Source organism: Orbicella franksi, chromosome 8 (assembly GCF_964199315.1).
Source record: "Orbicella franksi chromosome 8, jaOrbFran1.1, whole genome shotgun sequence".
Taxonomy (NCBI): domain Eukaryota; kingdom Metazoa; phylum Cnidaria; class Anthozoa; order Scleractinia; family Merulinidae; genus Orbicella; species Orbicella franksi.
In genome coordinates, this window is record NC_138152.1 from 13,398,373 (window position 1) to 13,424,648 (window position 26,276).

General features: G+C 38.4%; 1 protein-coding gene across 2 annotated transcripts; it reads right to left on the reverse strand.

The window, feature by feature from the left end:
* On the reverse strand, positions 1-25,953 carry LOC145494458 (uncharacterized). 2 transcript variants are annotated; one of them, XM_081473929.1, is made up of 18 exons: positions 25,741-25,953; positions 24,364-24,420; positions 23,520-23,645; positions 20,674-20,826; positions 17,798-17,915; positions 17,240-17,352; positions 16,435-16,506; positions 14,519-14,743; positions 9,439-9,612; positions 8,650-8,829; positions 7,825-7,965; positions 6,706-6,968; positions 6,167-6,248; positions 5,562-5,672; positions 4,355-4,540; positions 3,554-3,670; positions 2,651-2,771; positions 1-1,519 (listed from the first exon to the last, which is right to left on the reverse strand). In XM_081473929.1, exons 1-17 carry the CDS (start codon positions 25,844-25,846, stop codon positions 2,656-2,658), a joined length of 2,340 nt encoding a protein of 779 aa, XP_081330055.1. In that variant the 5' UTR covers positions 25,847-25,953; the 3' UTR covers positions 1-1,519; positions 2,651-2,655. The 2 variants fall into 2 exon arrangements, with proteins under 2 accessions (XP_081330055.1, XP_081330054.1); XM_081473928.1 differs by having other exon boundaries at positions 3,554-3,673.
* Between the last annotated feature and the right edge of the window lie 323 nt (positions 25,954-26,276).

Consider the following 26,276-nt stretch of genomic DNA (forward strand, 5'->3'; position numbering starts at 1 on the left):
TTAATATTATGGGTGACAAATTACCCTTACAACCGTGGGATTTAGAATTGTTTATTATGTCGAGAATTTTCGCGTCGAACGAAGCCACGGCCGTAGACAAATATTTAAGCAAACGAATGGTTTACTGTGTTTTATTTTAGCCCATCAAACAAAGCTGACATTTTGGGGCTGATATTTTATAATTCTGAGGGATAACACAATTATTTTCTTTTTAAAAGATATGTTTTCCATTTGAAATGCAAAGTTTTGCAAACAACAAAAAAAACAACTGAAACATAAAAGAATGGTTCCATTATTTAGTGTGTCCACGCCAAGTCTTTTTTATTGACACTTTTTGATTCACTGGTTAAGAAACGTGTAAACGCATTCCGTACCAAATGAGTGGCGTATCTTCTAGGTTGTAATCCATATTCATGGAATTTGTAGATTTTACTTCAAAAAACGCTGCTAGTGGATGTGTGGAGACGTGTTGCCCAGCTGAAGGCAACTTTGTACCCTTGAAGGAAGAACCATGCACCGTTAATGCAACGACGAAATTCATTGAGCTTTTGCAACAAAGTGTGAGCACTGCTTTACTTGAATTTGTTCCGAAAAGTTAAAGAATCAATGGCGGAAGCCCTGGAGGAATGCATCGGGGGTGGAAAAATGCGTTCATTCACTCTCTTTTCGGAAAGAGGTGATATCAAAATTTGAATAAATCCTCTATTAGCCCCCGCCCTCCCTCTCTAATAAGTCCCCCTTCTTCCAAAAAAAAAGTTTTTAAGCCCTCCTCTTTCTTTCAAGTCTCCCCTCCCCTACCCCTTATAACACACAATCAAGTTAATAAATGATAGACTGTATTTGTAATGTAATCACGACTGTAACACTTCATGTGGACTGATACGGTAAGGCTTATCTACGAGCTGAAAGTTCGAATTGCTTTTTGATCTTCGGCTGCACGACCTCCAACTTCAAGTGCTTGAACTTTTCCACTTTGCGATCTAGTTCTTTATGGACATTTGATGCCACCTTCTACTCACCCCCCCCCCCCTCCTCTCTCTCATAAGAACCCCTCAAAAGTGCTTAAAATAATAGAGGATTTACGGTGTATTAAAATTCATTCGAGAGTTTCCAGATTCTACTCTTTTAAAACGCAGATAGTTTATTTTCGATGTCGCAGAGATTTTGCTTGCTAAAAAAAGAAGCCTTAACCAAGCCAAAGAGTAGAGACAGTAGGATACAAGTCCCGATTTAAGTCTTGGGGTAATTGAGATTGTTTTCGGTGTCTAAGCCTTTTTCTCCTGCGTCATTACCCCAGCATTGCAATAAACAGATGAAAGGATATTAACACATGCAGTCCATTTGGTCAATTTGCTATTCATTCATTCATTCATTCATTCATTCATTCATTCATTCATTCGTTCGTTCGTTCGTTCGTTCGTTCGTTTGTTCGTTCATTCATACATTTATTTATTTATTTCGATTAATACAGTTTCCCTCAGTAGTTATGTCCCATATTCTTGTGATCGTGAACTGTAACCTGTAAAAGATAATATATATATGAATTAATGGATTAAAGTATATATTTTTAATAAACTTTTACTCGTTACCTGTGCCGATGCTTTCTGACGAGTAACGACCTACTTTTTACATAGGCATAATATATACCTTCCAGATAAGGACTGTCATTAACAATCCATTGCTATCGATAGCTGCCATAGCCAAAGAGCGATATGAACAAAGTTGTATAGCATTGGAAAGCAAACTGACTAACACATAATCGTAGAAAAGTAACATAGTCTATTGTGAATCCGTGAATTTTAATTGCTTCTTTTTCTATTTGATCTGCTGATAGAAAACGTGATTTCATCTACTCACATCGGAACACATCCTGGCAATGTTCGCAGTAAAGTCGATTGTTAATTATAATTAGCATGGAGTCCCTCAGACATCTTCGATCAACTTAGAGAGGAAAAATAGATTATTTTTTCGTGTTGTTTCGCGCCTTGTCTTGCGACAGATGTCAGAAATCCTCTTGCATTGACAGGCCTGCAAAGCCTGGTCCTCACTTGCGACGCAAGCATACAAAAATAAGCATAAGAAGGTTATGCGCTAGTAGAGACTTAAACATAAGCATAGGCACATGTGTTCTTATGCTTATGTTTAGTGAGGCCATGGTTTGCATAAGCATAAATGCTCTGTGATTGGCTGAAAGTCTTCCGCTTATATTCATTCCGCTTATGCTTATATCAACATAGCCGGCCTCATAAGCATTAAGTAGAACGCAGCGTTTTGATCTTCTTATGGTTATCATAGTCCGCTTCTTCGTCCCCGCTAGCTCATAAGTTTCTTTGACGCTTATGCTTATGCTTGCATCGCTAATGAGGGCCGGGCTTAACTGATTATAAGGACTATTTTGGTTGCAAAAACAATCAGTAGAAACAAAAAAAATGATTTATCAAAGAAAAAAGTTCCTTAAGGAGAAACAAATCGAGTAATTAGGGTGTAGATCCGAAATTTGCCAAAAAGCAACATATTAACCTTTTTTTTAACTTAACTCGAATATGTTTCATTGTTAGGCGACGCCAAAACGCAATGATCACTAACTGAAAATATCTGAAATGTCACTAACTAAAAATAGTTTGAATCAAGCTTGGATGGGCAGACTTACCTCCCTTAACAGTTGATGCAGCTCAGCCTGCAGTTGGACTTCATCCAAGATGAATTTTTGACGCATTCGCCCAGTTTGGCCCACGCAGGACAAGAAATGTTTGAATCGGTACATGCTGGTGCTGTAAAAAAAATCGTTCAAAAATTGCAAAAATATATATAACACTGAAGACCCGTTTATAGGAACCTTTTTTTTTACCAAGTAAGCTTAAACAGGTTCTAAATATAAATGTATGACTGGTTATTAAGTAAACGGAGTCTCGTTAAAATCCAGGTTCTTATACGCGGCTTTTTACTGTACTACATGCGAACAATGTATATTCAATACCGATATGTCACCGTACAACTGTCAATAGAATCCAGGATGTCCCAGCAAAAAAAGGAAAAAAATTCAAGTGAAGACACCAGCCCATGTTCTCTCGCTAGTTAAGGCTTTATTAATTTATGATTTTTTAATTTATTTATCTATTTATTTATTTTTTGTCGGTCAAACCTCCTAAATTAAAAAAAAAAGTGTCACTGTAATACTCTAACTTGGCTTCGAATCCCAGAAATCCAATTTTTCCGAGGACCTCAATTTTAAAAGGATGCGGGGGGATGCCCGTCGGACCCCCCTAGCTACAAAGTACCGCCTTCAATGGTTCGTCGTATCTCGAACTTCCTTCTCTAAAATCTGCGTGGATTGCTGATGCACTTTACAGAAACATAAAATCTAGATAGAACGGTACCTACCGTTGTCATTAATTTTTCTGTTTTTGTTTGTTTGTTTTGTTTTTGTATTTTTCTCTCTTGCGGTTTGATTTCGCATTTTAATGGTTAACAATAAATAGTGCGCAGATACTTTAGCCCTGACGGTTTCCCTTGTCGCACTATTGTGCTCACTGAGTATACATGGTGTACTTACAGCAACTTTGGCAGCTTTTTCGACAGTTCTCTTTCATCCAGCTCGGGTTCGTCTTGCACTCGCCGTTTTGTGCCCAAAGTGGGCATTGGTCCTTGTATGCAGTGTTATCTACACAACCTGCTGTGTCATTGAGGAAGCGTTAGTTCTTTTTGGTTATATATCATCACCTAATTCCTGAGCAATATTCTTACTCATGATCAGAATCGATAATTCTCTGGTCCAAAACCGTATAAATCGCTAGGCTGCATCGACATTTCCTTGGGCGGAAACGATAAATTGCTCGGTGGAAACGATAAATCAGTCGGTGCAAACGATATATCGCTCGGTAAAAACGATAAATCGCTCGGTGCAAACGATAAAAAACGCACAGTACTCGGCGAAATATCGTAACAGCCACAAGAATAGCTCCGCGATATCGCGCGATATTTCGCCTCAAGCAAAATATCGCTCAAATATCGCCGATATATCGTTATTATCGCGATATCCGTCGATTATCGTTTGCATTACTTTTGCACAATACTACAATACTGGATTATTAGAACGCAGCCAGCTAAGGTTTGAGCCAGTTATTTGTTAAAAGATCGTTGATATTTTTTCAGCTCTTGGTAAATGACTTGAAGGAGAAGGGCTAGGGTTCTGGGTGTTCTAGAATACCTTCCACGATTTCACTTCTCTGCCTCCAAACATTGAAGTGCTAAGTAAGCGTATAGAGTGTACATGTTCAAAATCTTTCATATTAGCTCGCTAATATAAATTGCCAACACATAATATAAATAAAAGACGGGTGCGTTAGTCGCTTACCAACTGGACACTTCTTTAAGTTACAAGACTCCTGTTGATTGGCGCTGCCTTGGCAATGTTTGCCGCCATGTGCGGGCGCTGGACTGTTGCACGCCCTGGATCGTTTTCTAACACCATAATTGCACGTCTTGCTGCACGATCCCCAGTTCGACCATTTACCCCACTGCCCGTCTACTGCAACATTAACTGGGGAGACGATAGTTATCATGATAACAGAACGGAATCAATTTTTTTTTTTTTTTTTGAAGGGGCTAGGTCACGCAATTTTAGGCAATTTCAGCACTGATCAAATGGTCATAGAATTAACTAAAATATCACAAAAACGGCTCAAAAGTATAGAAGATCTCAGACAAAACACAGGAAAGCCAAGAAGGTATATGGATGGACAAAACTGGAGAGGATTCAAAATGGATTGCATTTGGGTAAATTTGAAAAACGTCGGCCCACCTTTTTTCAAATTTATATCAATTTATATCATTTCATTTACACAGCTGGAAAATCAATCTCAGTTGTTATGTTGCCGTGATTTTGCAAATGAAAGACTCTTGCTCTGCCAATTTGACGTTTAGAGCTCATAATTAACAAAAGTAAACAAAATTACCTAAAATAGCGTGACGTAGCCCCTTTAATATCAAGTACGCTCTGATTTGCTGACTACTGAGGTGTCTTTTCATTTACATTGACACAACAGAATTTGGGGAGAAACACTTTAAATACGTTAAATTCATTTGTCCTTGCTTTCAGAATATTGCATCAGGCGTTTCTTAAAAAAAGGCTTTACGACAGAAAAAAAAAAAAAATGGTGACGAACAGAAAAAAGCTCCTGGCTGCAATGTGATTTACTACGTTGTTATATTATTATACTATTTTTGTTAATCATGACAAATACCTCAACTACTGTGCTTTTAAAAAAAATGGAGCTCTTAAATACCATTTTCCGCCAGGTTAAATCAGAATATTTTTTATGCATCAGATTTCTCCTACCTTGTTGCCCTAAGGGTTAGTCTCCAATTTAATTTTGCTAATAATCTGCATCAGGTGAAATAGTGCTGAAGTGATTATGTTCATTTCCTCGGGCGCAATCCAAACCAAGAGGAAAGAGGAACATTCTTTATATCATCCGATTGTTGGATTAAGAAACGAGTTTGATTTAAATGCACACGATATTCTGGAAAACACATTTTAAGGTGCAGCTTTCTCAATTTACCTCTGCAAACGTTGCAGCTTCTCTTGCAGTTTTGTTTCATCCAGACTTCGTTAGCAGTGCATTCTCCTTTAGCGGCCCAGATGTGGCAGGTGTGAAACTCATCTTGACAGCCTGATGATCGATGAACGATTTTGGGCTAGTTATTATTAAATCATGAACTGACTGTCTCGTCACAATACAACGTAAATCATGACAGTGACGGCGTTTGGACATCTGATATTAGATAGCATAGACTTTTACGATTTCGTTTATTCATTTTCTCGTTATTTTTAGTTGCGATTGAGAAGATACATCAAAAACTCAAGACAGTGTTTGACGACATTTCCAGACTGTGTTTGGAAATGTGATCAAACACGGTCTTCCGTGTTTAACACATTTTGCCTGTCTGTCTGTCTGTTGTCTGTCTGACTGACTGACTGCCTTTGTCTGACTGCCTCTCTGTTGGTCTGTCTGTTTCTCTATCTGTTTGCTCGTTTACTAGTTGCTTTGTTTCTCTCAAATATTCGGTTTTCCAGATGCGCCGGTGATTAACAATCTCTCGCTCTACATAAACAAATAAATTACTTCTACATGTAACTTGCAACCAAGGTACAACGTTAACTTACTGCATAACCCAGGGTCGATGTACACGTCGTCAATTGCAATATCTGAGTATCCCGGCTGACCAATTTTCCCTTGTATGGTGAGCTATAAACAAATATTAAAAAAACATGTATCATATTTCATTGCGAAAACTAGCTGAAAAAAAAAAAAAAACAGACAGACAGACCTTCCGCAGCCCCGTACCAATTATTTGAAGAACAGTTTCTCTTACAGCGGAGCCAGGTTGTGAAAGAGCCTATCCAGTGACCTTCGTGCAGCAACGTCTTTAGATGATTTTAAACTTAACATACGTCACCACAGTTTTGAATGAGTTTTAACAGGGCATCTTTGTAAGGCAGCATTTGGCATGTAGTTTAGGTTAGTTAATTTAGTTCGTAGGGATAATTAGTTGATCTGTTATCATTTTATAAGGGTTAGGGTTATAATCTTTAATAAAGGTTTTACCGTGTATAAATAAAGTTACCATTACCATCACCATTACAATTACCATTACCAAGTCTAGCAACCAATGCACAAGTTAGATAGTGGAAGTCAAGAATACCCTGTATGACACGCCCAGAGGTACATCAATGTTGCCGGTCCCCTTCTTCCAATGAATGCCTTGGTTTCCGTTTTTGTAGAAAATAAACCAACTTTTGCCATTCGATAAGTCCATTTTTATTGCCAGGCTACCCATTGTTTTACCGTACATGGTGTAGTACAACTTCAGACACTCTCCTCCGCTCTTCGCTGCTATCCACGGGCTCACTAGGTCTGCTGTTTGACCAGATGTGGTTCCCGACGATTCCACGTATAGGTAATATCCTGAGTAAAAAGACAGAAGTCACCGAAAGCAGTAGTCAATAGGCCATTTCCAAGTTGTTTTTTGCCTCTGTGTCAAAACGAGTCTTTGAGCGAAACTATTCATACGAAAATGAATTCCGCCAACAGGTCCATTTTCATGTAAATAAAACTCATTTTCATATGAATGGTTTTGCATGAGGATTCGTTTTGAAACAGAGGCACAAAGTACTCGAAAAATTTATAGACCATTTTACAGTTGTCTGCTCACTGGCCTGGCGTTTAAATGGCGTCGAGACTGGTGTTGAAATTTGTTTGAAACAGTACTTACTGCTTTTGTTGTGAAAATCAAGTTGCTCTAACGCTAACAAGGTTTGCACTTAAATACGAAAAGCAGAGATGCTTGAATCAAAGCAAGTTCAGCTTCAACCTGGCTTGCTTCCATACGCCAGGTAGCTAAGCACACAGCTGTAAAATAGTCTCTGGCGTGTGATAAGTGTGTATTTCATTCGATAAATGTGGCTAGCCTGCCTCATTAACGAAATGACGCAGCTCATAGCAAAAAATGACAAAATATCAAGCCCCTTAGCCTTTTGTTGCATCCTTTTACTACAGAATTGCTAGAGGTGTGAAAGGAAACAGGGAAGGAAGGATGGAAGGAAGGAAGAAAGGAAGAAAGGAAGGGATTAAGGAAGGAAGGAAGGAATTAAGGAAGGAATTAAGGAAGGGATTAAGGAAGGAATTAAGGAAGGAATTAAGGAAGGAATTAAGGATGGAATTAAGGAAGGAAGGAAGGAAGGAATTAAGGAAGGAACGAAGGGAGAAGGTTATCAATAAGGAAAAAAACACTCAAAAGAAAGGAAAGGGAATTACAAAGTACCTCGACCATTTGTGTGATCTGTACTGGGACCTGTTTCCGCAGTTTGAGTGTACCCACTGTTAAATCCCCAGTTCAACTTATCTATATTCGAATTCTTCCACATCCCAAGACGGAAATTTTCGAAGTCAACATCGTCTTTGTCTGTTGAAAAAGGAATAATATAATCGGACAGTATTAAACAATAAAACCTTAGTTATTGAGGCAGTTTTCTGTTTCAAAGTAATGTCTGGATGATCCCATGACTAGATTTCACTCAATCTTGATAAAGACAAGGATATGCACATATATGTACCTAGCATAATTATTAGTCCATATCAGAATTGCTTCATGACCTCAATTCATGTACATTTATAGTAGTAGATTAGTAAAGGCACCGACTGCCATTGTGACGCTAGTTTTTATCCCAGTCCCTGGTCATCGAAGAGATAAAATTTTTAATTACGGTAACATCGAGGAAGGAGATGAAAAATATAGCATTCTTTATACAATAAAGAATTATTTATCTGGATGAAAAATGGTATCCATGAAGTTCAGAAGATATAAACTGGAATTTCTGGATTATTGCAGTTTAGTTATCAACACAAGCAAAAATACTACAAGAAATTAATTTTTATCTATGTGTCTGGTTTTTAGATTATTCGCACAAAATGGCAGCTAAATTACAAGTTGATTTAATTAAACAAAAGTTAAACTATTAATATAATTATACATTAGAGCGTAAAAATTGGGATAACCATCAAATGGGATAAGCATCATAAAATGACCACATTTCCTTTTTATCTATGCATTCATTAAATTAAAAATGCTGCATGAACTTTTGCTTACCAAGGTGGCATCTCTTTAAGATACAAGGCTCTTCACCCGTTGAACTGCCTACACAATATTTCCCGCCCTGACCAGGCAGTGGATTATTGCACTTTCGGAATCTTGTCCTAACTCCATCATTACATGTCTTGCTGCATGGTCGCCAATCCGACCAGCGACCCCAGTGCCCATCAACGGGAACTGTAAAAAAGTAATTGCAACAGCAAATATAACATATGTTATGGGTTCTTGTGACATCATATGATTTCCTGATAAAAAGAAGACTTTTTATCTTGTACAACGAGTGGAGCAAGCTGGCTATCATAACAAGCTAGCTGCCAAAAACCCAATTAGATCTTGATAGAGGATCAGCATGAAAACCGGCTTGAGCTGATGTGAGCTCCTCTCTAATTATTAGAACCAAAACCTGGGAGTCAGAGGTTCCAACCATTCCTTGTTAAATGATTAAGCTTTTATATATTCATACATTTTATTTTCATAATGGGTTGACTAGCACGTATGGTTCGTCAGTTCCCTTCTAGTCTTCCTCACTGCCTTGTTATGTGCTAAGGGGTTTTTTTTTTTATTAATGTGGTTATTACAATTATTATTAATATTATTATTATTTTGTACTATCGTTTATGATTTTTTTCTTTGTTATATAATCGCAGTGAAAATTGAATAAATTAAATTCCCACACCCTTTTCCACGGTGGCGAATGTGGTAGGCATTTTCACTTTTTTTCTTGGACGTCAGAGAGTTAATTTTCTGAAAGTTACACTTGAAAAATTTAGTGAAGTTTATTTTCACCTGGACATATCGACGAGGGACACTTCTGCTTTTCAGCTTCCACCCCGTATACATTTACGTTCCCACCGCACGATTGCAAGTTCCCTGAATTGTAGCAATATCTCTCACGGGTACGAAAACAATTGTCATCACAGGGTGTCCATCCCGACCATGATGACCAGCCATACGACTGAGCTGAAAATAATAAAACAAAGGTTCTCTGAGCCAGTTCATGAATGAATAAGCCAATTTCAAGTTGACTTTTGCCTCTGTGGCAAAACGAGTCTTTCTGCGAAACTATTCACATGAAAATACATTTCACCTGTACGTTCATTCTCATGAAAATCAAGTCATTTTCGTATGAAACGTTTTGCAGGAGTACTCGATCTGAAAAAGAGGCAAACGGCAACTCAGAAGTGGAAGTAAAGTCTGCATATGAACCAAGTTTCTGTAGCATGAAGCGACTAGGAGTATTTCTGCTTCCCACTGGATGGGATTCTAGTCCATCGCAGGGTTACCCCCCAACAATAAATTTGCTAGAACTTATTTATACACCTGAGTGGAGAGAGGCACTGTGAAAGTAAAGTGTCTTGCCCACGAACACAATAAAATGATCTCAGCCAAGGGTAGAGCTTGTTCAGACTGTTCGAAATAGAAAAAAAGACAAAAATCAAATAGCAGGTTGTTCACACACACTGTTTATAAATTTTAAAATGGAAAATAACTGATTTTGATTGGAACCGGAATATTATTATTTTACTAACTTGTACATGATGTAATGTCAAAGAATAACAACAGTCTGTTGAAAACGAAATCATAAATGAGAGTTCAACATATTCACCAGTCAGTCCAAGATTAACACCTAGTCATTGGTGTTGGTTATGAATATATGTGTAATAATAGTAAGTCGGCAGTGCATTTTGGGTAATGGTAAATTGGATATGGTCCTTGTTCAGTTAACGTTATGAAACAGCTGTATAAACAATTATGCAAAAATCATCACACATGATTTTGACATTTATTTTAGACAATCAACCTGACAATGCCAAGATGGCCAAGAGTATTTTGCCCAATTTCACTTAAGTGAGACAGGGTTACTGGCAAAATCCTGTTTACTTTAAGGTTACTGTAGACCTTCAATGGCCTATTTTGTCCAAAAATGTTTTTTTTACACCAAATTCAAGACTTGTACTTTATCTGAATTTTCCAAAAAAAAAAATATTGCAAAAGCTTTAAACGCGAACGAGTTATCCACAAAAATGTAAATTCTTAAAACGAATCAATGAACCGCAAACTGTGATAAGCCAATTAAAATGTGTCAACCTTTGAGCTGAGCAGTAACAATTTTCGCGGCAACTGATCTCATCCCTTAAGTCTTGCAATTTCTCGCAGAGAAAGCTTCGCTTTTGTTGATTGTTTTCGTCTCTTAAGTGATAGACTAGGCGCTTCGCATTCCCACATTTGAACGCAAGCGCAAATCGCAAGCGAATGTTTCGTCGATGCCCTGCTCTAGCTTGTTCTGGCACAAAAGTTGACTGCCGCGGAATTACCGACGAATTTAGTGGCTGATATCTGACAAGGCAGCTTCTCCAAACGCTCCTTTCCCCTGCTTTATAGAGTTTTTTCCATATTCCACAAAAACAAACAGGTCGTTAAGTTTGTTTGTTTGTTTTTTTTTTTAATGTTTAAATATCCGCACTCGACTCGGCCTGTGCAAGGCTATTCCGCTAGCATTCCTCTTTTTTCCCTTTTCCTTCTTCACCATTTATCTGCTGATTCGGTTTAGATGCTGAATGTTTCACGGCAAACGATGTAAGATATAAAGATATACTGTAAATGTAAACATTGCACATTCATTTCCGGGAAGCGTTACTGTAGCCCGCTGGGAAGTTTAAAGCTGCGTTTCATTGGTTGGCGGCATGGCCACGTTGACAACCGCTCCGGTGAGGTTGTGACGAAACCGCGCCACAGAGGTGGGCTCTCTCTAACAAAAAAAACTAAGCATAAACGAACCCGAGAAAACACGCAACAACTACCTAAGTCTACAAGCATTTATTATAACAATTACACTAAAATAACATTGTACTTTAAATAGGGTAACTAACAATAATACAATAAGCTAAATAATTAACCTTAATTTATTTACAAGAATATAATAAACAAGCTAAATACTTCAGTACACTTAATCTATTTACAAGAATATTCCTTAAAAAAAAAGGCGTTTCCGTAGTTCAGTTCAGTTCACCTTGCGTCTGAAGTCCTTGTCCATGAACTTGACCCCAACAACGTTCCACCAACACAAGACACACACAACGAACCAATTCAAACTCCCGTTTATAACTCCCACCTTTCAACTTACTTCTTCCGATTACGTCTTCACTCAGTCCGGTATATTTCAACTTGACTTCTCCGATTTACTCCAGCTGTCCGGTTTACAACGGCCGACTTCGACAGAACTTTACGCTTGTCCTTCGATTGCTTCGACCAGAACTTTACGCTTGTCCTTCGATGGCTTCGACAGAACTTTATGCTTGTCCTTCGATTGCTTCGACCAGCTATTTAGCACTCACGTTCCCCGGCAAATGGCTCTTTGTCGTGAATTTAGGAATGGTTTACTGATGGCTTCTCAGTAATGAAAATGTGCTTCCGGACGTGTTCCTGCCACTTTCTAGCCTCGCTCGTAACTACACTTCAACCTGCTTCTTCTACACACAGAAAAACCTCTCAACATGTATCACCCCAAAAACCCTAAATATGTAAACGCAAGGTGTTACAATCAAAGAAAGGAAAAGAAAACTATTGGTCAAGGACCAACCACAAAAGCACCGAACAGAACTGGTTACACAATGAAAGAATACAAATCACATAATCGAGTGCCACGGAATAAACACGATTCCAAACAAGCCGTTCCCATGGGATGTAATTAAGCATTCCATGACACCTACACCAAAACTATTGTTACGGAATAAATATGATTCTAAACATGTTGTTCCTATGGGATGTAATTAAGCATTCCATGACAGAGGTGCAAAAACTGTGAATTTCTTTCGACGCCGAAAGCTCAAGGTTTATTTTTGCGTGAATTACCTCTATTCAAATGAATTAATAGGGTATGTAGCTTTATCGGATTTCAACGAAACTTGGCCAAAATATTGGTCGGATATTAGCCCACCAAAGGGTGTGAGGCTTTTGCGAGAATCGAAATATTTTTCCTGTGGCGTCCCACTGAGTAACAGCAGTCAGAAAATTTTATATTGTCCAACTTTGAAAGAGATTTTCTAAGCAACCAATAGAAATATCGAAAAAGCCTCACACCCTTTGTTAGCCCATCATCTCCTGATTGATAATATCCAGTCAGTTTGGATGTCCCGGTAACACAAAGGCTGTTAATTCAGTTTACCAAGTACGGTCATTTTTGCGATTTTAGGTTTGCGCGTGCCTATCAAAACAAAAATAGCAAAATATACTGTTATTTTCGGATTCTACAGTTTATTAGCTTTTCCATGATATGTAGTTTGCCGTGGTTTTCTTTAAATCAGCGCGTAAAGAAAGCATTTTTCGGAAGGCACCCCTGAATGTCTACAGTAACCTTAAAGGAGCTCAGTCTCGGCATTTTGAGTTATTTTAGACAAGTAGGAAATTACCTTCAAATTGAAAAAAACACCGAAAGATCGTTATAAAACATAAAGAAACAAAGACGGTTAAGGATAGAGAAGATTAATGCGGATTACAAATGACAAACTTGAAAATTTTTTAGGCTAAACTTTTCAAGGTGTGCAAACTAGGACTTCAATCCCCTTCAAGCCCCATCAAGCCCCTTCAAGCCCCTTCAAGCTATCGCAAACGTAAACAATTTGATTTTAGCTTGCTGGTAATTGGGAAATGTAATGGAAAGAAATGTATTTCCTTCAATGTTATAAGAATCCTTTCAGATAGTTTTGTTTTTGTTTCAAAATTTGTCTTCGAATTCTAATGATACTTAAACAAAGCGACCTTTCTTTCATCGTTTCTAAGAATGGGATGACGCATCATAATTCTGCATGAAATATTGACAATTACTATTTCAAAAACTTTTTTAAAGTTTCTGCACAAAATTTTCGTCATCATTTTACGTGATATCATTGACTTGAAAATTTCCTTTTGTCTTTCAGCCAATCATAATCCAGAATTACGATGTGTAATTTGCACTGGTGTTACACTTTTTGCACCGTTGTTACACTTTTTGCACTGGTGTTACACTTGAACTGCACTGCTCTCAGCCAATCAGAATCGAGTAATTTTTTCATGTATATTATTATTTAAGTAAATCAATGGTCACACTATTAAACAATTAGATCGTGAGCTCGAGATTTCTATCGCGTGATAGCTGACGAGGGCGCAGCCCTCCTCAAATATCACGCATAGAAATCGGGAGCGAATAATCTCATTGTTTTAGTATAAATCTACTAGTCGTTCAAAACTTTATCTAAATCCTCACAGACACTTCGAAAATGCCAAGCGGCCGTCATTTTGTTAACAAGCGCACACTGCTACGCTGCTCACTATCTATCACAAAATAGATAGTGAGTAGCGTAACCAATCAGAGAACGGCATTCGTGATAGAACGCTAGTAGATTTATACTTAACCATAATTGACCTATGTTACTCTTTGATTAGAGAGATAGAGTGAGTAATTCGTGTTTCTCTTTCATAATTCTCTACCTGGTATGTATGTATGTGTATGTATACGTAATTGGCCACTCCCCATTGGGGCTTTTCAGGACCAACGTAAACAAACAATGGTAAATATATATTCATATAAACATAACTAGGTTAAGAATCCCAACTGGCGGGGGGCAGACCAGTTGGCTATTTACAAGCGCAGCCGAGAAGTTGGACTCGGGGCTACCGAGAACAACATCTGCTAGCGGTCAGAACGGGATTTGAACCTGGGACCTACAAATTTCAAATCTTGCGCTTTAACCACTCGGCCACGCTGCCTACTTAGTTTATTATCAATGTCTAAACAACTACTTATAAATCAAACGAAAAACACTGATGTCCGTTTCTAAGATCCGAACACAGTTAGCAAAACCGTAACTTGAACGATTCTAGCACTTACTTTTGTGACAGTCGTACAAAGCGTTTATTTCCACTGCGTCTCTCGTACTGAGCTTGAAATCCGGACTCTTGAACTCCATGTTCTCGTTCCCAATAGCTACTATAGTTGGTAGGCCGTTTTTAGTAAATGACAGTCGATCATAGTGCATAATTGACTGATAGTCGTAAGACACGCCCAATTCATCGATCGTTCTCCAACTGTACTTGTCAAACTGGTCTGATTGACCTTATTAGAAAAAGATACATTGTAGCTTTTATCAAAAACGTTAGAAATTATATCTGGAAATACCAAATTGATCGCAATCCTTACTATAAGTACAAAATTATTGAAGATGCTCAGTAACATCTTGTAACAGAATTTATGATATAAGGGAGTGTCAGTAAAAAACAGAGATCCTTCCCCCCTGAAGTAAAGTAAGAGATCTCCCCCTGCATTTTGCTCAAGAAAATATATAACCTTTTGCTTATGACTTGTAACAGTGTGGAAATCATTAAATATACACATGCAAGTTATCACAGGTGTCTTAACAGGCCGTTACTGGCGATGGATGTTTCTCTCTTTACTTAAAAGTAAAGTCTGCATAGGAGCCCATGCCCATCAGGCCGGCTCTTATCTCCGGTTACAGTACCACGAAGCGACTGGGAGCATTTCTAATCCCCCCTGTACGAGATGCTAGTCTATCGAAGAGTTACTTCCAGCATTAAATTTGCTGGTACCCAATTATACACCTAGGTGGAGAGAAGCACTGCGGGCTCGAACCCGAATCGCTCGATCTGGAGTCGAGCGCACTAAACATGAGGGCACTGCACCTCCCTCTTGCTTAAAATCATTCCTCAGTATTGCATTGCGCATCCCTACTGCGCATAATTTCACGCCTGATTAGCGCGCGCGCATTAAAAAATGGCGGCTTTTTCTTTACGGTTGGACCTCGCCATGGAGGTAAATCGTTATTTTCTCGCAAACGAGTCCGGTGACTTATAATTTTTTTTCTGTTGTTTTGAATTGAGTAATAAATTTCTCTGTGTAAAATAAATATGGACCAATTCTCAGTGTAGAACAAAAAACAATCGTCGGAAACGTGAATTTACCAAGCAATCGTGACTATAATCATGGTGCTATTAAAATTAAGGATTTATTGGGTATAAACAAGGTGCTGTTGCTCCTAAACAAACATGGGGACCCCTAATTTTTATTTCAAAATTTAAGTTCCTATACCATAAACAATCAATAGGCAAAGTTTCACAAAAAACTCAATGCAGATTCTATTTCAGTGGAATGACCTTAAGGACGTTCGCGCTAATTGTTTCTGCGCATCCTTACTGCGCACGCAAATCCATACGCCGTCATGCATGAGCGCGCGCTAAGTAAGAAAATAAGCAATGATAGGGCAGATGGCCATTGTTAACGCTTTTCCTGGATTAAACGATCTTGGACGTTCGGTGACCCCCATTTTTTATGGATCATTTTCCCTGCCGAGTTTCTTCGTTTAGTGAAAAAATGAAGAAAATGTATGAACTAGAATTCTGAATTTTTTTCCAAAATGCACCATCGAATTCCCTTCTTTTTAGTTCTTCGCTGGTTTGAAATGCCTCTTGCAGTGTTAAGTTTTTTGAAAACGTTGGTAACATTTGTAATTATTTACGCAGAGACCCACTTCCACAAAATATGACTAAGATGGTTTGCCTCCGTTGACTCACCATCGATATTTTTAACTATAAACCCCTGTAGACCATGCTGAATTGTGTGCGTCATTTTCAAATCAGGGTAGTTTTCCACACACTTTATCTCTATAACGAAGTCGGTGACCCCCATTTTTTGGCATTTCCGACACAAGTAACTCATCATCTGAATGGAAAATTTTGGCGCGAACGTCCTTAAAAGTATGTTTCAGCAAAGAAGAGTATTTCCCTCCTTACCATCCAGAATGTTCTCCCAATATATCTTCACGTACTTATCTCGGTCACTTCGTGATTGTTCGTGAAAAAAGCCTACCACAGAAAACAGAATGAGTTACATGTATAAAAGCAATGAAAAAAGCTAAGGAAATTAAGATCTACAGGGTGTGTGGACTGTGATCTCAACTACTGTTTTTTTGTTTGTTTGTTTGTTTGTTTGTTTGTCCTTTAAATATAATTGCAATCTTATTGTACTGTTTGCTGCTCTTCTAAGACAATTACTAAGTCAGTAGATAACTGATAATTATTGTTCAACACACTTTAAACCGTGATCAGGTGATTATTCCGATATATCGTTGTAAATTGTAAAGAGTAGTGCATAAAGGTAAGTAAGAGAAATTCAGCATAAAAGCCATGTGGCCCATCAGGCTGAAGCTTATCCCGGTGTCTGTAGCATGAAACGACTACAAGTATTTTAACTCCCTTCATCCTCTGAACCCCCCCCCCCCCCCGCCCCAAATCCCCTTCTGGATGGACCGCTCCACCACAGGGTTACTCTTTGCATTAAGTTCGCCAGTATTCATTTATTCACCTGGATGGAGAGAGAAAAGTGAGAGTAAAGTGTCTTGCTCAAAAACACAAAGCAATGTCCGCGCCCAGGGCTCGAATCCGGACCGCTTGGTATGGAGTCAAGCGCACTAACTATGAGGCCACAACGCCTCCCAGGAGTGCATAATTCACTCTAATAACGCTGTCTTCACTTCGTGCTTCATGGTTGTAATTTCCCAGGAGTAGTAATCGATGATTAACTCAATCGTGTTCTTACCCACGGTATGCATCAGCTCGTGAATAATTGTCCCCACATTATTACAACCGTCCCCGATGGAGATAGCCTGCTTCCCAGGCTGAGCATAGTGCCTTCCAACCTTAGATGAACATCTGTGCACAAGTAGACAGGTTGAGACACAGAGAAGATCTAAATAATAGCTAATAAATTCACAAACAGCAAAGAAAACAAAATAAAATAAATCCACAAACAGCAAAGAAAACAACGAAACAAAAAACAAAAACCAAAAAAAAAACAGGAATATAGAACAACCCGAAATAAACACTGTAATCGCTGTTACATTTCACACTGAGGTAAGTCTCTCGTTTATGAACCGTCTACATTACGCCGTCATGAAAATGGAGCTTTTCGAGAACGCCCTTGAAACCATAAAATTTGTTTTCAATTTTTTTCCGTCGTAGTGTGGACAGGGCCTTAGCCTCGGTTTCATTTCCTTGACTAATGTATGTCATGATCCATTGCGATATAAAAATGGATTATTAAAGATCAGTCTTGGATCATTGAAGATCAGTAATTACATGTTTTCTTGCCACTTACCCATAGGTGTTAGAAAACTCAACGTAGTCTCTGTGATATCCGCGATACTGAACAAAACGTATGCAGGTCTTGCTGTGAAAGTCGTTGATGGCTTTTAGGACATTTGAAGTAATGTGACCTAAATGTAAAAGGCATTCAAAATTAAAGAAAGAAAAATAATGTATACGCTACACACAGAAAACAACAACAACAACGACAACAACAACAACAACAAAACCGCCATTTAATGAACTTAATTTTATACGTGCTGAAATGATGCCGGTGTTAATTTGATTTCGTTTTAAAAGGGATTGGTAGCAATAGCTGTAACTACAGTTATGTTATGCATGCGAGGTGAAGGGTCGATTTTCTTTGTATTGACCCTTTAACAGCGTTTATGTTTTGTTTTTGTTATAGTTGTTGTTTTTCCACAAAGCAATGTTTGACCGCAGGCTCAAATGCAATAGGGACTATTTAGGTCTCAATTAAGGTGGTGTTTTATTCCCCCTTTTCTCTAAAACCCTTGATCCATCGGTCGCCAAAAATGGCAGCAAGCAAGTTAACAATACAAACTTTGGTTTTTTGATGGTTAAGCTGACGTATGTGCAGTTGCCATGGCAACATAAATAAATACAAACAGGCCTTTTAAAGTCGGTTTTGTTTATTTGTAGAAAATCTAGTTATTAGATTTTCTTTATATAATTGGCATGCAACAAGCTTGTAACGATTCTTACAAGTTAACACCATTTTGCAAATAATTGAACAGAGATATCTTTAATGTGAAGAATATATGAAATATTTCATATTCGAACTGCGGTTGTAGATGAAAGTGAAGAATGATCATCGCAGTAAATTTTCCAATTTAAGCAATTGGAAAGAAGAAGCCTGAAAAAATCAGGGCTTCAACGGGATTCGAACCCGTGATCTCCGCGATACCGGTGCGATGCTCTACCAACTGAGCTATGAAGCCACACATTGGGAGCGAGATCAATTAATCGAGTTCATATCTTCCCGTGAGGAGTGAAATGATGTGAAGAATATATGAAATATTTCATATTCGAACTGCGGTTGTAGATGAAAGTGAAGAATGATCATCGCAGTAAATTTTCCAATTTGAGCAATTGGAAGGAAGAAGCCTGAAATCGCACTAAATGGGAAAATTTACTGCGATGATCATTCTTCACTTTCAGAGATATCTTTAGTTATCCATTGTTGAAGGGTCACTGGAATACCTAGAATTCCCTCTGTTAAAGTTCAGTTGTTTTCAATAATCCAATTAATTATTTCCTAAAGTATTTTCGTGCCAAATTTCTTGAAATTCTAATGAGTGGTTCTCGAGAAATAGGCGTATCTCCTAAAGTGCAATTTTCCATTCAATCGCAATTTTTTGACTTACCGCCTGGGTTCGTTCGGTAACAAAGAAACAGCTGAGAATTGCTGGGCTCTTTGTATAGTTACCTTTTCTGACATATTTTTGTAATAAAAGACTAAAACCATCAATACGCTGCGTTCAATTATAGAGAAAAATAGCACAGATAGTGCGGGTGTTGCAAACCTTGTGCACACGCTGAATTGCATCAGCAAAAGCGCGCGCGAAAACTGTGTTCGGCCACCTTGATTTCACAAAAAATATGTTAGAATAGGGGAAATTGCTAGGATGAAGGGTGTGAGAGACGAGATAATATCGAGGATTTTACGGCAGCCATGTTGCATGGCAGGAACAATGAAAATGTTTTGTATTAGAAAGCACATTTTTCCCGTAGGAAAAAGAATCTATTGTTCCTGTCAGGCAACATGGCTGCCGTGCAAAACCTCTATATAGACCTTACAGGAGGATATTTTACCTTTTTTCACCTTATTATAATGTCGTTAACTAACGGCCAGATCTAATTAACGGCCAGGTCTATCAGATTTCTCTTATATCTATTTCCATATACGTAATCTGCAAAGGGAACTACCCATAACCGCACATGCCCAGGCAAAAGAAAAACAAACAAACAAACAACAAAAAAAAAGGATATAAATGTAATTAAATCACTATTAGTTATGATAAAAGAGAAACAAGACTGGTGCTAAACTCTTCAGCACTCCGTTGGTCTATTACTTCAGCAGGAAATGAGCTCCACTCACGTGTTCTTCCCGCATAAAAACTGAATTTGAAAGTATCGCTCGCGGGATTTAAATTTACGTGTTACATGTTCTTGGGGGGCTTAAATTTTGCCATTAAAGACAAAAGTGCGGAAGCGACCAAGAGCAGTTATGTTCTTGAAGTCACAAACCACTTATGATGGACAAGATAGGATGAGAAGTAAGAGAGTTAATCCCTCATAAAGGTCTTATTACCAAGACAAACACTATCAAGTTATTTTTGGATATCGTGCCCAGTTAACCGGGGATGATATTACCAGGTGTGTAGTATGGACGTTTTCGTACAGGGTGAAAATTCTTGTAAAGCCACTTACGCTGTCAATGTGACCAAAATACGCCATATACTGTAGAAGAGGCTCTTGGGATTCTTAAAATAACTTGAGTAAGCTTACCTTGCAATATGGGCTACAGTCTATAGGAGGGATCAATTATCATACTCCTCATCCTCTCTTTTGTTGGATAACGTTCGTCACGAATCTGGCGCAAATTCCAAAAGCAACACTTATCCTCGATATTTGCAGATCGAGATGCATATATACATTCTTATTTGCGCAGCTGCAGGATTATCACTGACCTGCCTACTGCACTGTTAAGTAACAATTTGTTCGGACTAATAGAGAGCATTTTCTAGAAAATTAATTAGATACACGACCCCTAAAGCAGTGCTTAAACGATAATCGTGTTTTAAATAAAGGACTTTACTTTACTTTACATTACTTTAGGACCGGAACTAATTCAAGTAGACATACTCATCCAAGAGGGAATCCGGTACGGTATAATACGAGTGGACCACAGCCTCTTGCGGGCTCTTATAGCATTTCTAGAGAGGCCTCCACTTCTAATATATTCCTTCAATTCAGGATCAAGGTCCATGTCACCTTGGTATAACTCCGATAAGTTTCCTAGAAGAGTAACAAAATTAATAAAGAGTTGGGGATGTGCGGCCCGCTTCCCAAAATCTTTACCCAATTTAAGACCAAAATATGAGATTTTCCCTACCCTTTTTATGTCCTCACCAAAACATTTGATACCCTATTTAAGGCCTTGCCTTTAAATCAATGAAGGGCATTTGTTGATAGTCTTATCGATAGTGATAAAAAAGTAGCTTCTTCGCCAAAAAAAACCAAACCAAATTCAAGACCTAGATTACAAAACCATTCCCTATTTGAGACCGAAATGGCCGAAATCTATACCACATTTCTGACCAAAATACTGAAAACCATACCCTTTGGAGCCACGCATACCTATGTAGCCCATTTAAGGGAGTACCCCTAGCGGGAATTGCCGCCGTTCTGTCGTCAAAAGTTACGGTCTGGTCACAAAATGTACTTAACTATAGGGTCCGGGCAGGAGCCATAATCGGGAACGGAGACCGTAAGTCTTGGGATCCGCGCGTACCTATGATATGGGACAATTTTTCTATTTTTAGAACGAATTGCGCCATCCTGAAGTCATATATCCGCGCGGATCCACGCTCATGTCGGGGGCTCTCACGTGGATGCTGTCACGTTGCCTGATCAAATGGTGAGAGTTGCGAGATCCTCTTGCATATTTTTCACCGTGATGGCAGGGAATAAGGCAGGGAATACGAACCAGGGCGCTTATACGTAGTTTTATGCTCTGAGCTAACGGAAAAGGTGGGTTTTTCAGGGTCGAAAACAAGAGTTCAATCTCCCGCTGGGAATGAATAATAAGATCTGCTCGCGCTAGTTGTAAGCTTACTTGTATGTTTTTGCGTTTGTTCTGACTTAAGAATATAGCATGAAAACTCTCTACTCCGGTATCGAGTTAATTTGTGAGTTTCTCAGACAATGGTTAATCATAACCAAAACCTGTTTTGATGGTTTCTTATTGTTTCTGCTTGTTTGGTGAGTTTGCAAAAGTTTTTGAAAGGAAAGTCTGACGCGTACAATTACCTCATTTGCATAGTGCAGCTCGTGCACTTTCAAGTCCGAGTCGGTGTTTTCAATTGTCAACAAATCTTGACAAAGATTTCCCTCGTTATATTTTGTGCTGAGATGCTGCAACAAATTTCACCAACGCAAAAAAGGCTACTAACATCATGTGTGTTTCTTCAACATAAACATAGTGAAGTTTTACACTGCGAAAATGAAAATAGACAAGGAGTTTTGATAACTCGATCAACAAAATCGAAATCGTTATTCGAAGTTGATTAAAGAAAGCGTCATCGTAACTTTGTTGATTATTTCTGCTTTATTCTCATATTTTCAGCTTAGTTTTTAATATGTTCTCAAACGTTTATCAATCTTAAACATATTCAAAAACTATAGAGTTATTGTCTGAGTTCGATGTATGCTTTCACACGAAAGTGCGGCGCGGCGGAAGTCCAATTTATCATGTTTACTGACTGTACAAAATACGCATCGGTGGGCGCTCTCATTCAACGACAACAGAGAATTTACTGGATTTTTACACAAATAAAACTGAGCAGTATCTACGGACGTAAAGTTATTGGGCCTTGATGAAACATCAAACGTTGCTTACAATTCAGGCGAAACTCAAACTATGAATTATTTTGTTTTACTTTTCGGTCGCGATAGACTGGCAAATTCCTCGCAAGCGTGTGGTAAGAGGAGCTAGGAAACCATGAATTCCTGAAGATCTGCTATATCTAAATATATCCAGCTAGTTTTTTGTTGTGTAATGGAAAAGCTGTTAATCTTTAACATAGGTGAAATTTAAAGTGGGGTAATGTACAGCTCATGTAAAAGAAGCACCCATCGGAACACAACTTGGTCAGCGATATATATAAGCTTAAAGCGGAACATACCTAAATTCGACACGGTCTTACTTCACTCAAACTGTAGCAGCTTACGAAGAAAATACTTAATTAAGCAAAATTCCAACAGACGTAAACGCATTGAGTTGTGGGCCAAAAACATGAAAAATTTCGGGAATTTCGGATGCCATTTCCCCCGCGCGACATCCGCAGAAATCCTCGCAGCATGTACGCGCGTGTGCTGCAGACGATGGCGCAATTTGTTCTAAAAATAGAATTATTGTCCCATATCATGGGGACAACCCCAATACTTGAAATGGCGCGCGCTTACGGTCTCCGTCCCCGATTATGGCTCCTGGTCCGGGTGAATATTCGATCTCAAAAATAAAACAGATCAGTTCTTTTCATGTCACAAGACATCTCAAGGGTAACACATGGTTTGTCCTAATTCACATTCAAATTTGAATGCAAAGTGGGCTTCAAAAAGAAGAATGAGGTTTACTAGGTGCAAACACTCTCTATTGTTTGGGAACACCAATATAACCCTCGTGAGGTGACTAAACTGCTACCCTTCGCGATTTTCGACTTATTTATATTATCTTTTACCAGGCTATTCCCTTCCCCCTCCCTCCCACCTTCCCACCCAATGCCAGGTGTCCCAAGTTGCCAAAACAATTCTCAGATCGATAACTGTGTGTAATTATAATTACACTTGCCTTCTCTGCTATTTGCTGTGTCAACAAAAACAAAAGAAAACAACAACGAAACGAAACGAGCTGAAACCAAGCTAAACAGAACAAAACAAAAAGACAGAAATGCGAGACGAGAATCAGAGCTGAATCCTTTCATACTCACCACTGTTTGCTTCACTTATCCTATGAAAGACGTTGTCGTCCTGTCCCCCCATCTCGGCCATTTCTCTTTTCTTCCTGATGTGCGCCATGTTGACCGCTAAGATGCGGCCATGAACGGTGTCGTACTCTGAAACCAATATTGACGATGTAGTGTTATTTTTTCTCCCTGCTCTCTATTTTGTACCCAAGGTTAGACCGTTTTTTCTTGTTTATTTATTTATTTATTTATTTATTTATTTATTTATTTATGTATATATTTATTTACTTATGGAGTCATCGAAACGTCGTTTAATTTTTATAAATAAATATGGAATATGGCTTCTTACGTGCACCTTTTGTTTGATCCTCATTAACGGTTCCACAAAAAAATGCAACATGTGTCTTGCCATCTAGTTCTTAAATGAGCTACGACACGGTTTCAAACACTCCGTAGTTTTCAAGTTCGTCGTTTTTAACCCGTGCCAATCTTCTCTATATTTAACCATCCTCGTTCCTGTATAATTTATTAATATCTCTTTGGCGTTAAAAATAAAAATATGGATATGGTTTTACCGAAATCGTCTTAACTTCAGCTTTAATTCTCGACTTCTGCTCAAAAATTTTAAGCGGATTTGCGTTCTTTGCGGGTTAGAGCTATAGCAAAAGTTATATTTTGCTAAGTATTTATTAACCGCGAGTTGTAGCGTGAATTTAGATCGTTTTGTCCTTGAATAAACTTACGTCAAGGTAATTACGAAATAACTTTTGAAGTGATCTGTATACTGTTACGGTAAGGTCGTACTGCTAAATGGGAATTATTTGTTAAAAAATACTAAAGCAGTAAAAGAGAAGTCAAGCTGCATCACCTTTGTTAGCTATTTCTTCTATTTCTTTGTCAACTTTGTACACCTTATTCTGTCTTTCTGCAAACAAATCCAAGTACGACAAGTAAATAATATATTGTCAAGTCAATAACTTAACCCTACACACCACCCTAAAGTTGCTGTTATCGATTTTTTACATTTCATCGACTTTTCCGTTGTAGAATATAGAATTCCCACACGTTGTCCAATAGAAACAGGTCAGAGGTCACGGAGAGAGCAGAACATACTCTATTTACAACTCAGGGAGGTTTTTTTTTATGAGCCATAACTAAAAGAAACTTTCATCCGTGTTGTAATGAAAACGGGAAGGGTCAAGTGTAGTCCTAATGTGGAGACCTTTCTTGCATGGTTTGATGTTTTCTGATGTTGGACCCCAAGGATTGACGAAAAAAATGCTTGCGACCCCCAGCAAGCTGTCATTTTGTAGAGGAAGAGACAAAAGAGTGCAATACAACGTATATAAAATGTGTATATATATATATCGATAAACATTTTTAATGTATCAAAACCCCAGTTGATGAACAATAATATATTACTCTCCACTCTTACACCGCCGGAGTTACTGTCAGTCTGCCAAAAATATATCAATAAAACTATAAAGGTAAGAACAGCTTGGAACAGTTTATAATGGACAAAACAGCTTATTTGTTTTGGAAAGGACTGGTTTTAACTTATCAGGACTTTTAGAGAGGTGCGCTCCGGGATACTGCATTTTAGTCTCTGCCTTCAGTTTACCAGTCCATCATTGTACATGCCTACAGGAGTTTCTCCGTCCCCCAATCCCCTGGCTAATTGAAACCATAAACGTCGATGCCCGTCGCTACTCAATATAATCATATCAAGGTGGCATTATCCTATGCAATTTTCAGCTGTGGTGGATTTTTCAGCAAAACGCGATTGAATTACGACAACATTTGATGCTGTGATAACTGCGATAATTATTCTGCTCTCTTTCCCTACAACTTTGGAATTATGCAGAGATATGAACCCGGAGATATAACTATCACCTAATAGTTATTACATAACTATATAACTTTGCAGAGATATTAAACCTAAAGAAAATCACTTCCGACCTCTTTTCAACCCACCCAAACTGCAGTGCATTATTGAGTTCCGCCAATTTAACAACGAAAACGCGTCAAAACCCCCCGCAAAATCCCCTAACGGGTCCCTAACATTTCCCCAAATCCTTCTTAACCGGGCGATGTGCTGACCCGTTCGGAAGGTCGGGATATTCGTATTATTAGGACTCCCGGCTAATCCGGGAGAGTCAGCATGGATTCTAACTGCTAAAGACTCTTCTTATCGACTAATGCTTTTGAAAGCGCTGTGGCCTAGCTCAGAAGCAGTCTTACTTACCCGAATAATCATCCAAAGCAGCAGGCCATTGGTTTGCAGGCTTTGTACGACAAAAGACAAAGCACAAGCCAAATATTAAAAGAGAGCAGAACTCACACGACCCCATAACTAGTCAAAACGAAAAAGCGCTGCAGAAGTCGATAATCGCTGCTACGTAATGTGACTTATGACGCACTCTAAGTGATTTGAATTCTCGTATTTCATGGGAATCGTTTCCGCGGCACGTCTGGCCCACAGAAGACATCTGTATACACTCTATTGTCTTATTGACAGCTGTTGAAATCCTCATTGCCATGTTGTTTACATAAAAAGCATTTTACAGCCAATGATTGGAAATGAGCTTTTCAAGTCTTCAGCAGATTTACAAATTCAGTTTGAAAGGACGTCAAATATGTGTCTCGGACTATGCTAGTTAAAAGTAATGACTAAAGAAAATTTCTAAATGCGAAAGAGAATGTCCTTTAATATGAAAACATGAAAGAATTTTGATGATGATTCTAATAAACTACTATATGTGCCCTCTCAACAAATGAACT